At 57.0% G+C, this 11,594-nt stretch overlaps 1 protein-coding gene across 5 annotated transcripts; it reads left to right on the plus strand.

The window, feature by feature from the left end:
- Window positions 1-460: 460 nt before the first annotated feature.
- Window positions 461-9,044, plus strand: NYAP1 (neuronal tyrosine phosphorylated phosphoinositide-3-kinase adaptor 1). 5 transcript variants are annotated; one of them, XM_077907976.1, is made up of 7 exons: window positions 461-621; window positions 1,910-2,061; window positions 3,583-3,938; window positions 4,401-5,918; window positions 6,802-7,020; window positions 7,239-7,345; window positions 7,922-9,044. In XM_077907976.1, the coding sequence occupies exons 2-7, from the start codon at window positions 1,994-1,996 to the stop codon at window positions 8,177-8,179; spliced, it is 2,526 nt and encodes an 841-aa protein (XP_077764102.1). In that variant the 5' UTR covers window positions 461-621; window positions 1,910-1,993; the 3' UTR covers window positions 8,180-9,044. The 5 variants fall into 5 exon arrangements, with proteins under 5 accessions (XP_077764102.1, XP_077764106.1, XP_077764105.1 ...); XM_077907980.1 differs by having other exon boundaries at window positions 6,805-7,020; XM_077907979.1 differs by lacking the exon at window positions 461-621 and adding an exon at window positions 744-857.
- The last annotated feature ends 2,550 nt before the right edge of the window (window positions 9,045-11,594 follow it).

Consider the following 11,594-nt stretch of genomic DNA (forward strand, 5'->3'; position numbering starts at 1 on the left):
TGGTCGGGCTCACGACTCTCCGAGCCCCTCGGCCCGGAAAGCGGCACCCCCTGCCGGCCTCGTCGCCTCACTGCACCCCGGGCCCCGCAGCCGCAGCCTCGCCCCGGCCCGACGCGGGGTGCGCACCCGGGAAGCGCGGGGCGCGCACGGGGTACGCACGGGGGTGCAGGTCCCGGGCTGCCACCGGGGGGCGCCGCTACGCGCTGCGCCCTGCTTCGCTCCGCCGGGGCCTCGGACACCGAACCGAACACGGCCCGGCCGGATAGAGGCCGAGGGGCGACGAGGAGCGGACGCCTCAAAGCGGGGGCGGGCCGGCGCCAGGTCCCCCGCGCCCCGCGACCTTTCTCCGAGTCCCCCCGCGAGCTCCGCGGGCTCTGCGTCCCCCGCGCCTCCCACCCCAGCCTGGCGGCGCAGCGCGGCGCGGCCGCTCCCATTCCGTCCTTGGAGGGTGTGGAAGGGTGGGTTTGGGGCCGGGGGCGGGTCTGGGGGCGGACCCGGAGGCGGGGCTGTCTCTGCGGCAGGGCCCAGCTCGGCTCCCCCCGGTCTCTCTCTGTCTCTCCTCCTCCCTCCTCCTGCTCCGGGCGGAGCCCGGCATGGGGGGGCCGGCGCCCGGCAGGCCAGGTACGGTGATGTGGAAATTGGGGATCCTTGGTGCGGGGAGGTGGGATGGGGGGGACAGGGAGTAGTGAGGATTGGCAGGGCGAGAGACGGAGAAACCCTGGGTAGCAGGACAAGGGGAAGGGGAGGGGTGCCCGGGAACCTGGGGGCCTTGGATGGAGAGGGGAATGAAGCCGCCAGGTTTGGAACAAACAGGGAAGGGAGAGGACGGCAGTGAGGAGGGGCGCCTAGGAGGAGAGGTGAGGCCGACGGCGAAAAGGAGAGTGTGTTTCGGGGGAGGGAAGCCAGAGCAGGTCTGGAGGCCGCAGCTCAGAAGGTAGCTATGGGGCCAGACTGGAGACCCCCGGGTGGGATTGAGGGCAGGGACTGGAAGAGGGAAGGCGGGAGCCTTGCCAGATCCTAGAGGAGGGAGAAGGGGATTGGGGCCATCACCGAGGGAGGCGGAGACGGTCACTGAGGGGCCAGGGCACAGGAATAGGGGTGGACGGAGGCCCGGGCCCAGGCAAAGGACTGGAAGGGGGAACTGCCCGCAGGGAATGGAAATAGATGGATGGGTAGTGTTGTAGATACCCAACTCAGAGTGCCCTCACCCCTTTGCCAGTATCCCCACCCTGCCCTCATGACACCCCCAGCCTCAGAGCACAAGAGGGGGTGGGGATTCTGACCATCTCCCCCTTCCCCAGTGGGGTGCAATGTACGCATGTAGGCCCTAGCAGAACTCCTTGTCTGTAGGTATGTCCAGTTCTGTGTAGCTGGTTGGTGTGTGTCTGGAGGTCTGTGTGTGCTGTGGGTGTGTCGGGGGTGTTTATGTCTGTGTGTGTCTGCCTGTTCCTAGGTTGTGTTTACCTATGCTGATCTATGTGTCTGGTCCTCTGTTTGTAGATACGGGTCTGTGGCCTGGTGGTTTGTGTGTCTGAATGTGTGTTTGTGTGGCTGTGGGGTTGTTGTGTATTTGTGGGGCCTGTCTGGGGGTAGATCAGGATGTATTTACAGGATGGGAATCTGCGTCGAGCTGATCTCTCCCAAATGTGTATTTGTGGCTCTGAACACCTTTGTCAGGGTGTGTGACTCTGTGTACACATATCCTTCTATGTCTGTCTGTCTTTGGGTCCTAGAGGCAGTGTTGGGGATTTCTCTGCCTCCATCTGTTTTCCACTCTCTGAGGACCCAACTCACATCTCCTTTCTCTCTCTCTCTCTCTCTCTCTCTCTCTCTCTTCTCTCTCTCATTCATTCCTGGCCCCTATCCACCCCACATCTTTCTTTTTTTCCTTCCCATCTCCCTCACCAAGTGGATCCGGGACCCAGGGAGGGCCGCCCCCCGGGCCTGGTGGCGCTGAGCAGGGCCCCCCAGCCCCCACCTCCTGCCCCACGACATGAACCTCCTCTACCGAAAAACCAAGCTGGAGTGGAGGCAGCACAAGGAGGAGGAGGCCAAGAGGAGGTAAGGCTGCAGCCCCAGATTGCCCTCTGGGCTGTCCCACCTCTGCTTCCCCAGTGGCTGGGCCACATCCTTCTGCCCTTCCTGGGTCTAGCAGCCTGGTCTTGAGTCTGACCTGAGAGTCTGTGCTCAGAACAGAATTGCTGGAATTGGATCCACCTTGTCCCCACCCTGCTCCTGGCTCCTGGCTCTAGCTTGTCCTGGCCTCTGGGGAGGGGCTTCCAGCTCAGGAGTACCCTATTGGCTCTTCCCCACCCCTGGAGGCTCAAGTCACTCTTTTCTGACTCACCTCTGGCCTGTTGTCTTCTTTCTGTCAATGTGGGATTGGCTCAAGGCTCCCCTGTCACCTGACCTTGGAAGGGGCAGGCCCTGCTGCCCTCATGGTCCAGGGACAGGGTCATTTGAGGGGCACCAGAGAAGATCCATTTGGCCCTCTCCCCACCTCCTCTGTTGGGGAAGATGACAGGCCAAGGGACAGGGTTGTGTGTGTGTGTGTGTGTGTGTGTGTGGTGGTGGGAGATGTGAAGGCTAGGGCTTCTGCAGAAGAGACAGGGCGGGGACCTCTCCCTGCCTGCCCTCTCTCCTTGCCCTCCCAGGGACCTGGATCCTGGCCTCTCCCCTCTGGCTCCCCTCTCTCTTCACTCCCATTGACAGCACAGCCTCTTGGAGCTTGAGTCAGAGCCACCTCCCTGCTCCCTTCTCCCTCCTCGAAACTGTGGAGTTTAATTCTTGTTGTTAATTAGATTAATCAGAGCTATGACTGCAGTGATCTCTCCGTAATGAAGGGTTAGTAGACAGGCCCTTAATGAGAGCCCACTCCACAGTGGCTCTCCCCTCTTCCCTGCCAGCTGCCCCTCCCTTCACTCACACAGAAGCTCAGGGGCAGTGCAGGGGAATGGGGGTAAGCCTGGGAGGGGGACAGAGAAAGGACAGCACCAAGGGAGAGGCAGAGAAAGGGGAAGGGAAGAAAAGGATCGGCAGCAGAAGGCTGCTCTGACGATGCAGCTGTACACCCCTCATCTGGGAACGGAGGTGCGGTGTGGTGTGGGAGTGGAGGCCGCAGTAGCCGGACATGGTGGGAGGCCAGAGGCCAGGTGTGGGCCAGCGTGAGAGTGAGAGGAGCAGAGCCGTGGTGGCAGGTGTATGTGCCAGGCAGGGTTGTGCTGCCTGTTTGCATCTTGCTACCTATGCATGAAGCCGTCCATACAAGTGCCGTGTGCCAGATATATGCCCAGGCCAGGATCAGACAGCTCCAAGGATGCCCCCTGCACACATACTCATCCCTTCACTCTTCCCTACTTGCCTTCTCTCCCCAATTTCCTTGCCTTTTTTTAAAGCGTAGAGATTCTGCCCAAAGTTTCTACTTGGGTGCCCTAGACGGTCAGACAGCCTCCCGACCCCACCCCGGGCCCTTTCCTCCTCCTCCTGGGAGGCCACAGGGTTGCACACCCCTCTTAGGGTAAAGGATAGGGATGCCCAGGCCTGAGGCCCAACATCTGTTCCATCTTGGCCTTCTCTCCCCAGCTCCAGTAAGGAGGTGGCTCCTGCAGGCCCCACAGGGCCCGGGGCTGGCCCGGGGCCTGGGGTCCGTGTGCGGGACATCGCCTCGCTGCGCCGCTCCCTCAGGATGGGCTTCATGACAATGCCAGCCTCCCAGGAGCATACCCCCCACCCCTGCCGCAGCGCCATGGCCCCACGCTCACTCTCCTGCCATTCAGTGGGCAGCATGGACAGTGTGGGGGGTGGGCCTGCGGGGGGAGTGGGGGGTGTCACAGAGGACGGCAGTGCCCGAAGACCCCCTGCCAAGCCCCGGAGACATCCCAGCACCAAGCTCAGCATGGCAGGGTCAGGGGCAGAAGTGCCCCTGGGGAAGAAAGCAGGTGAGACACCCCCAACCCTTCCCGGGAGCTGGGAGGATCCATTCCAGGCCAAAAGAGGCCTATAGGGGAGGGTTCATTCAGGGAAGAACCAAGGAAATGGAAGGTTCCATTCTCAGTGGGAGTGGTGGGGGGGTGGTTTCTTTTTGGAAGGGCCTGAGATGAACCATTCAAGGGCAGGGGAAGCTCCCTGAAAAGTCCATTCCTGGGAAAAGGGGTGGCCTTGAAGGGATATGAGGGTGGGATAGAATTTATGGTGGGAGCTGCAGATTCTGGGGAGTTCATCAGAAGGACCCAAGGGCAGGCTGGTATAAAAGGAACCCACTGTGCTTTAAGTTGAGGACGGTGGGGGAAATAAAGAGGCAGATATGCCCTTGCAGGTGGGTTAAGAGACCAGAAAGGGTCTGCCCATCTCTTTCCCCCACTAAGAGCACAGTTTCTTTTTGTCCTTCCCATCCTGCCCAGGCTCACAGAAGCCCGCTCCCGAAGGCCGAGAGTCCAGCCGGAAGGTTCCTCCACAGAAGCCCAGGCGAAGCCCCAACACCCAGCTCTCTGTGTCCTTCGATGAGTCCTGCCCCCCGGCCCCCTCTCCTCGAGGGGGGAATCTGCCCCTTCAGCGCCTCAGTAGGGGGTCCTGCGTAGCTGGGGACCCTGAGGTGGGTGCCCAGGAAGAGGAGCCCGTGTACATTGAAATGGTGGGGGATGTCTTCAGGGGAGGAGGGCGAAGTGGAGGGGGCCTGACTGGGCCCCCTCTCGGGGGTAGGGGCCCAACCCCTCCAGCTGGCGCCGACTCGGACTCAGAGGAGAGTGAGGCTATATATGAGGAGATGAAGTACCCGCTGCCCGAGGAGGCAGGGGAAGGCCGGTCCAACGGGGCCCCTCCATTGACCGCAAGCTCCTCGCCACACCAGCCTCCCGTCCTGCAGCCCCACACCCACCGGCGGCCAGCTTCAGCCCTCCCAAGCCGGAGGGAAGGGACACCTACCAAGACCACTCCTTGCGAAATCCCCCCACCCTTCCCCAACCTCCTCCAGCACCGTCCCCCGCTCCTGGCCTTCCCCCAAGCCAAGCCTGCTTCCCGAACCCCCGGCGATGGGGTCTCAAGGCTACCGGTCCTCTGCCACTCGAAGGAGCCAGCGGGCTCCACCCCAGCTCCCCAAGTGCCTGCCCGGGAGCGGGAGACGCCTCCTCCACCACCTCCGCCTCCTGCTGCCAACCTGCTGCTGCTGGGACCCTCGGGCCGGGCCCGGAGCCACTCAACACCATTGCCACCCCAGGGCTCTGGCCAGCCCCGGGGGGAGAGGGAGCTCCCCAACTCCCACAGCATGATCTGCCCCAAGGCGGCAGGGGCGCCGGCAGCCCCTCCTGCCCCGGCCGCCTTGCTCCCTGGCCCCCCCAAGGACAAGGCTGTGTCTTACACCATGGTATACTCGGCAGTCAAGGTGACCACGCACTCCGTCCTGCCAGCTGGTCCGCCCCTAGGTGTTGGGGAGCCAAAGACGGAGAAGGAGATCTCAGTCCTCCATGGGATGCTGTGCACCAGCTCAAGGCCCCCTGTGCCTGGGAAGTCCAGCTCCCACGGCGGGGCCATGGGCTCAGCAGCTGGGGTCCTCCACCATCGTGGCTGCCTGGCCTCCCCACACAGCCTTCCGGACCCAACGGCAGGCCCCCTGACTCCCCTCTGGACCTACCCAGCTGCAGCAGCTGGGCTCAAGAGACCCCCTGCCTATGAGAGCCTCAAGGCTGGGGGGGTGCTGAACAAGGGCTGTGGAATGGGGGCCCCGTCCCCCATGGTCAAGATCCAGCTGCAGGAGCAAGGGACCGACGGGGGTGCCTTTGCCAGCATCTCCTGCGCCCATGTCATCGCCAGTGCAGGGACACCAGAGGAGGAAGAAGAGGAGATGGGCGCTGCGACATTTGGGGCAGGCTGGGCTCTGCAGAGGAAGGTCCTGTATGGAGGGAGGAAGGCAAAAGAGCTGGACAGTGAGTGAGGGGTGGGCATTTGGGGGTGGGGAACTGGGGATGCCTGTGATGATTTGGGGAAGTGTTGGAGGGGTTATTTGGAAGCCACAACCTATTGTCCTGAAGTGGGAAGTTTTCAAGGAGACTGGCGAATGAGGGCATGCAGCAGATTGAGGGTCCCCATGTGTGTGCTGGATGGGCAGGAAGATCTGCGATGGAGAGGGGCTACAGTCAGGCCCCAGGAGTAGCCTCCTCCTGCCCCCGTCCTGCTCTACTCCCTGCCTTTCCCTTTGCTAGGCTGCAGGGGTGTGTGTTTGTGAGTGTGCACACACTAGGAGCTAAACACAGCTGCCTCCCAGCTGTTGCCATGGCAACCCATCCAGACAGGAGGGAGAGGAGAGGGAGGCCCCTACCGTTGCCGGGCAACGCAATGCTCTGCCAGGCCTCCTCTCAGAGCTGAGCTTAGTTCACTTGCAGCCCTTCCCCCACTGCCCCCCCTTTCCCACTTCCTGGCTCAGGATTTGGGATCTCCCCTCCTGGGGAACAGTGCCCCTGGTCTCTGTCCCAGAGGGCGGTCACTGCAGCCCACTCAGGTCAAAGGGGCTCTGGAGCTATAAAGCTAGGGTAGGGGACACCCCTGTGACCACAGAAAAGGGTTTGGCAGCAGCAAATACTTGTGATTCTTAGGCCAGGGATGGTACCAATGGGTGGGAAGGAAAGTGGCAGTATTGGGGTCCCTCCTGTGTGTTTGTATTTGAGGAGTGTGAAATAGGGTCCCTCCCTTCCCAGCTGTGACTTGCAAAAGGGCAGTTACTTCTGGTCCATGCACGCCATGGTGTGTGTACCTGGGGGGGACAGCAAGACCCTTCCCATGTACAGCACTAAGCTCTCCTTGTCATCCCAGCAGAGGTCGAGGATGGTGCCCGGGCCTGGAATGGCAGTGCCGAGGGTCCAGGCAAGGTGGAGCGTGATGACAGGGGCCCCATGGCATCAGGGATCCCAGTGAGGAGTCAGGGGGCAGAGGGCCTGCTGGCCAGGATCCACCATGGAGGGGACCGAGGAGGGAGTCGCACGGCGCTGCCCGTACCCTGCCAGACGTTTCCTGCCTGCCACCGCAATGGAGGTGACACCCTGCCCACACCTGAACAAAACAAGGGGCTGGAAAGGGGGTGGGGAATCTCTCCAGGTCCATGTCCTGTGCCCTCCATTCAAATGCCACATCTCCATCCCCTTTCCTCCTCTGCTGAGGCAGGGGCAGACAGGATGGGGCTGCCCTCTGGGAACTGCAGGAGGGGAACCTGGAGGTCCCTACCCTCCTCACTTGCCATTTTTCCACCTCAGACTTCACAGGTTACCGCCTAGGGCGCTCCGCCTCCACCTCTGGAGTCCGGCAGGCCGCGCTCCACACCCCCCGGCCTTGCAGCCAGCCCAGGGATGCCCCAAGCCAGGTGAGGAGGAAGACCAAGTTGGGCTTTCTTTGATTTGTGAATGAGGAGGTGAGGAAGAAGGCCTGGGTGTAGAAAGAAAAGGAAGATGTCAAACTGGGGCCTGGCACATACTAATAGGGACCCAGAGGGGAGTAGGGGAGCTGCCGGGTATGGGGGCATTGATCCTGGGAAGGGACTGTATTAGGTGGGGACAGCCAGGCAGCACCACCACTAGCCTACTATGCGCCTTTGTGCACTTGGGATATGGGGGGTACCAATTCGGAAAATGCATTCTGCTAGGAAGACAGGTATTTAAAGGTCCCCATTCCTCAGGGTGAAATGGGCCCAGTCTGGCAGCAGGGCACCCTGCCAGGCAAAGGGTGCAAGAGCTGCGTTTCTGTTCCTGCCCGCCCCACCTCCCCACCCCCAGGCAAGGGGAGAGGACAGAGGCCTTGGGGGCAAGAGAGGACTTGTTTCTGGGGCAAGGCATTGGTCTCTGCAGTGTGGGACAGGACCTGGTCACTCTGAGGTCCTTGACCACCCCCCTTAATCCTTTCTCCCCCCGTCGCTGGCCGGCGGCGGGAGGAAGGGGCACAGACCCACCCCGCACTGCCGCTGCCGCTGCCCCTACCGCCTCAGCCCGCCCGCGAGCGCGACGGCAAGCTGCTGGAGGTGATAGAGCGCAAGCGCTGCGTGTGCAAGGAGATCAAGGCGCGCCACCGCCCCGACCGAGGCCTCTGCAAGCAGGAGAGCATGCCCATCCTCCCCAGCTGGCGGCGGGGGCCCGAGCCCCGCAAGTCCGGCACCCCGCCCTGCCGCCGGCAGCACACCGTCCTCTGGGACACTGCCATCTGAGGAGGCCGGGAGGCAGGACTGGGGAGCGGGGCGGGGGTGCCGGGCTCTCCAGGAGACTTGCCTTGAAAGAGGGACACTTGGACCAGGTGAGACAAAGCCAGGGAGAACCCCTGCCTTCCATCCTAACCCCCGGAGAAGGGGAGTCTGCCAGGCCCACCGGGCATGGGGCGCCAGCTGCACCCCCTGAAATTTGGGGGAGGAGGGTTTGTTTGAGGTGGGAAGGCTGGGCGAGGTAGACTCTTCCTGAGAGGGCAAAGGCCAAGCCAGAGGTCAGCATGGGGGAGGAGGGAAGGGTAGGGAGGAACAGGGGGTGGGCAAGTGAAGGCCGGGGCTAGAGAGTGTGAAGTAGAGGGGCTCTTTCATAAGAGCAGGGAGTGGGAGGGGGTATTTATTTCATTATTTATTTTAGTTGGGAGGGCAATCCTGGGCCCTTCTGACCCACTCCTGGGCAGGGAGTAGGCAGTAGTGGGCAATTAAAGGGAACCAAGTTGGCGCTCTCTCCAATGCCTGAAGGCCCCACTGTCCATGCCCACCCTGAAGCTGGGGATTGGTCTGGAGTGGGGAGGCCAGCAAGAGAAGGGAGGGACTCTGATGAGGCAAGGGTGACAGACTCATTTACAGTATTTACCAGTGGCCAGAATTTGGTAGTGAGTGTGGCCTGCTGTGAAACAGGCATCTTATTTAGCTCTGGGGTGAGGGTCTAGCACCAGGGATGGGCGGGATGATGGGGAAGGAGGGAAATTTTAGTGGGTGGGGGTGGGCAGGGTATTTATTTAAATTTTAAAAAATCAGAAGAGATGTCAGGAACTTTTTTTTAATTCCTTTCTTTTCAGAATAATATATTAAAAGACTAACGATCCTAGAACTGGCTTCTTATACTTCAGTGCGCTCTGCTTTTCTTACACCTGTTTCTTTTCCCTCTTGCCTGTGGTTGGTGGGAGCTGGAGGTGGTGCAGGGAGGGGTGAGTGGCTGTGGCAAGTAATAGGGAGAGGTGGAGTTTGAGGTAAGTCTGGGAATGCCACCATGCTGTGACTCAGCAAGCATTTACTGAACCAGCCTCTGATGTGTACTTGGCAATATATGCAGAAGGAGAATTCAAACTAAAGCCTGCCCTCAGGCAGCATATAGTCCGTTCAGGGGGATGAGACACCTGGGACAACACTAGACAGTGCTACAGCAGTAAGGAGTGTGTGTGTGGGTGGGGGGGCAGTATCACCTAGGAAGGCTTTGTAGAAAGTGAGCCTAAAAGGACAGGTAAGGTTTGGATGAGCAGGGGGAGAAGGGAAGGACCCAAGGTCACAGTATGATTGTCTGCAGAACAGAAGATGGGGGAGGGGCAGGAAATGTGTTTAAATAATGCAAAGGGCAATGAGTCAACCACAATGAAGCTGGTTCAGCAAGATGGGCATCAAAGCAAGATGCTGGTCCTCAGGAAGCAATCAAGGAGGAGGATAAAAAGTGTCTGGAGGAATAGAGGGCAAGGGCCAGATTGCAAGGTGCAGCTGGAAGAACATCCTCAGGAGGGAAATGAAGGAGCTGAATGGGGCCTCCTCAAAGCCCAACTTTGGAACTCCTGTGGTTGGGGATATGATCACTTTGACAGAGCAAAGCAAGTGGAGTGAGAGGGATTTTGAGGGAAGAACGTTGAATTGGAAGCAATGGTTAATACCCAAGTTGAAAGATTTGTTAAAAGCTAGAACAGATTTTCAAAAAGTGTAGGGGATGATACAAAAGATGTTTTTAAGTAATCTGAAGAAGAATATTGTTTTTTCTTTTTCCTTTTTAAGATTTTATTTTTAAATAATCTCTACACCCAACATGGGGCCTAAACTCACAATCCTGAGATCAAGAGTCACATGCTCCACTGACTGAGCCAGCCAGGTGCCCCAAGAAGAACATTTTATAAACTTGAATAGTTTTATTTTCATTCCTACTAGAAAAACTATAACCAGCACATCAAAGTATTTGTTATTTCATGGATATTATTGCACAAGATAGGGCTAAATTTATTTTTAATGAGTTAAAGAAAAATGTTAAATAAATAATGGTACAGGTGTGATATACAGAATATGGAAAATTATGACAGCAATATGAGAATTTTTAGTATTTGGGAAACATTAAGTTAGAGACAAAATGACCATAGTTTTGGAGAGATGAGAAGACTGTAGAAAAAAAAGAAGAAGAAGAAGAAGACTGTAGACATTCGGAGTTATCAATATAGAAATAATACATCAGAGACTGAGTTTTATAAAGGAGAATGTGGATAAAGATATGCATTAGGAACAAACTATGAACAAGCAATAGCTTTCTACATTTCTAAAAATTAAGATATATCAACATATAACATTGTATTTGTTTCAAGTGTCCAACAATGAATTGATATAAGTATATATTGTGAAATGATCATCACAATAAGTGTAGTTAATATCCATTGCCACACAATTTCTTTCCTTGTGATGAGAATTTTTAAGGTCAACCCTCTTAGTAACTTTCAAATATACCATGCAGTATTGTTAACTATAATGTCTATACTGTACCTTACAACCCCAGGACTTACTTATCTTGAAATGGGAAGTTTGTACCTTTTAACCACCTTCACCAATTTTGCCTACACCCCAATCCCATCTCTGACAACCATCAATCTGTTCTCTATGTCTGTGAGTTTTTTGTTGTTGTTTTTCAGATTCCACATATAAGTGAGATCGTAGAGTATTTGCCTTTCCGCCTGACTTATTTCACTTGGCATAATGCCCTTAAGGCTCATCCATGTTGTCAGAAGTGGCACAATTTCTGATACCTTTTTAATAATTAGTTAGAAAATTGATGGATGTAAATATCCTGCTTATAAGAGCAACAAAGGTCATAAAATATCTCAGAGTAACTATTTTTTTTTAATTTTTATTTATTTATGATAGTCACACAGAGAGAGAGAGAGAGGCAGAGACACAGGCAGAGGTAGAAGCAGGCTCCATGCACCGGGAGCTCGACGTGGGACTCGATCCCGGGTCTCCAGGATCGCGCCCTGGGCCAAAGGCAGGCGCCAAACCACTGCGCCACCCAGGGATCCCTCAGAGTAACTTTAATAAGAAATGTACAGGACTTACATTCAATCAATCAATAAAACTAAAGTCCTTTGAGTTACTTAAACCAGGAATATTTGCATAAGCAAGTTATTACATAACTTGTTCATAGATAAGAAGACCATAATATAAAAGATGTCAGTTCCCCCTGAATCTATAAATTTGATGCAGTCTCTAAGTTCCAAAAGGAGGGACACCTGGTTGGCTCAGCAGTTGAGGGTCCGCCTTCGGCTCAACACGTGATCCTGGAGTCCCCAGGTCGAGCTCACATTGGGCTCCCTGCATGCAGCCTGATTCTCCCTCTGCCTGTGTCTCTGCCTCTCTCTGTGTGTGT

Source organism: Canis aureus, chromosome 8 (genome assembly GCF_053574225.1).
Source record: "Canis aureus isolate CA01 chromosome 8, VMU_Caureus_v.1.0, whole genome shotgun sequence".
Taxonomy (NCBI): Eukaryota; Metazoa; Chordata; class Mammalia; order Carnivora; family Canidae; genus Canis; species Canis aureus.

Excerpts from the sequence above, each read along its gene's own strand:
- NYAP1 (XM_077907976.1), top strand. The coding sequence starts at position 1,994 with ATGAACCTCCTCTACCGAAAAACCAAGCTGGAGTGGAGGCAGCACAAG. Across the intron at positions 2,062-3,582 it reads GAGGAGGAGGCCAAGAGGAG|CTCCAGTAAGGAGGTGGCTC; the intron begins GTAAGGCTGCAG and ends TTCTCTCCCCAG. Across the intron at positions 7,021-7,238 it reads TGCCTGCCACCGCAATGGAG|ACTTCACAGGTTACCGCCTA; the intron begins GTGACACCCTGC and ends TTTCCACCTCAG.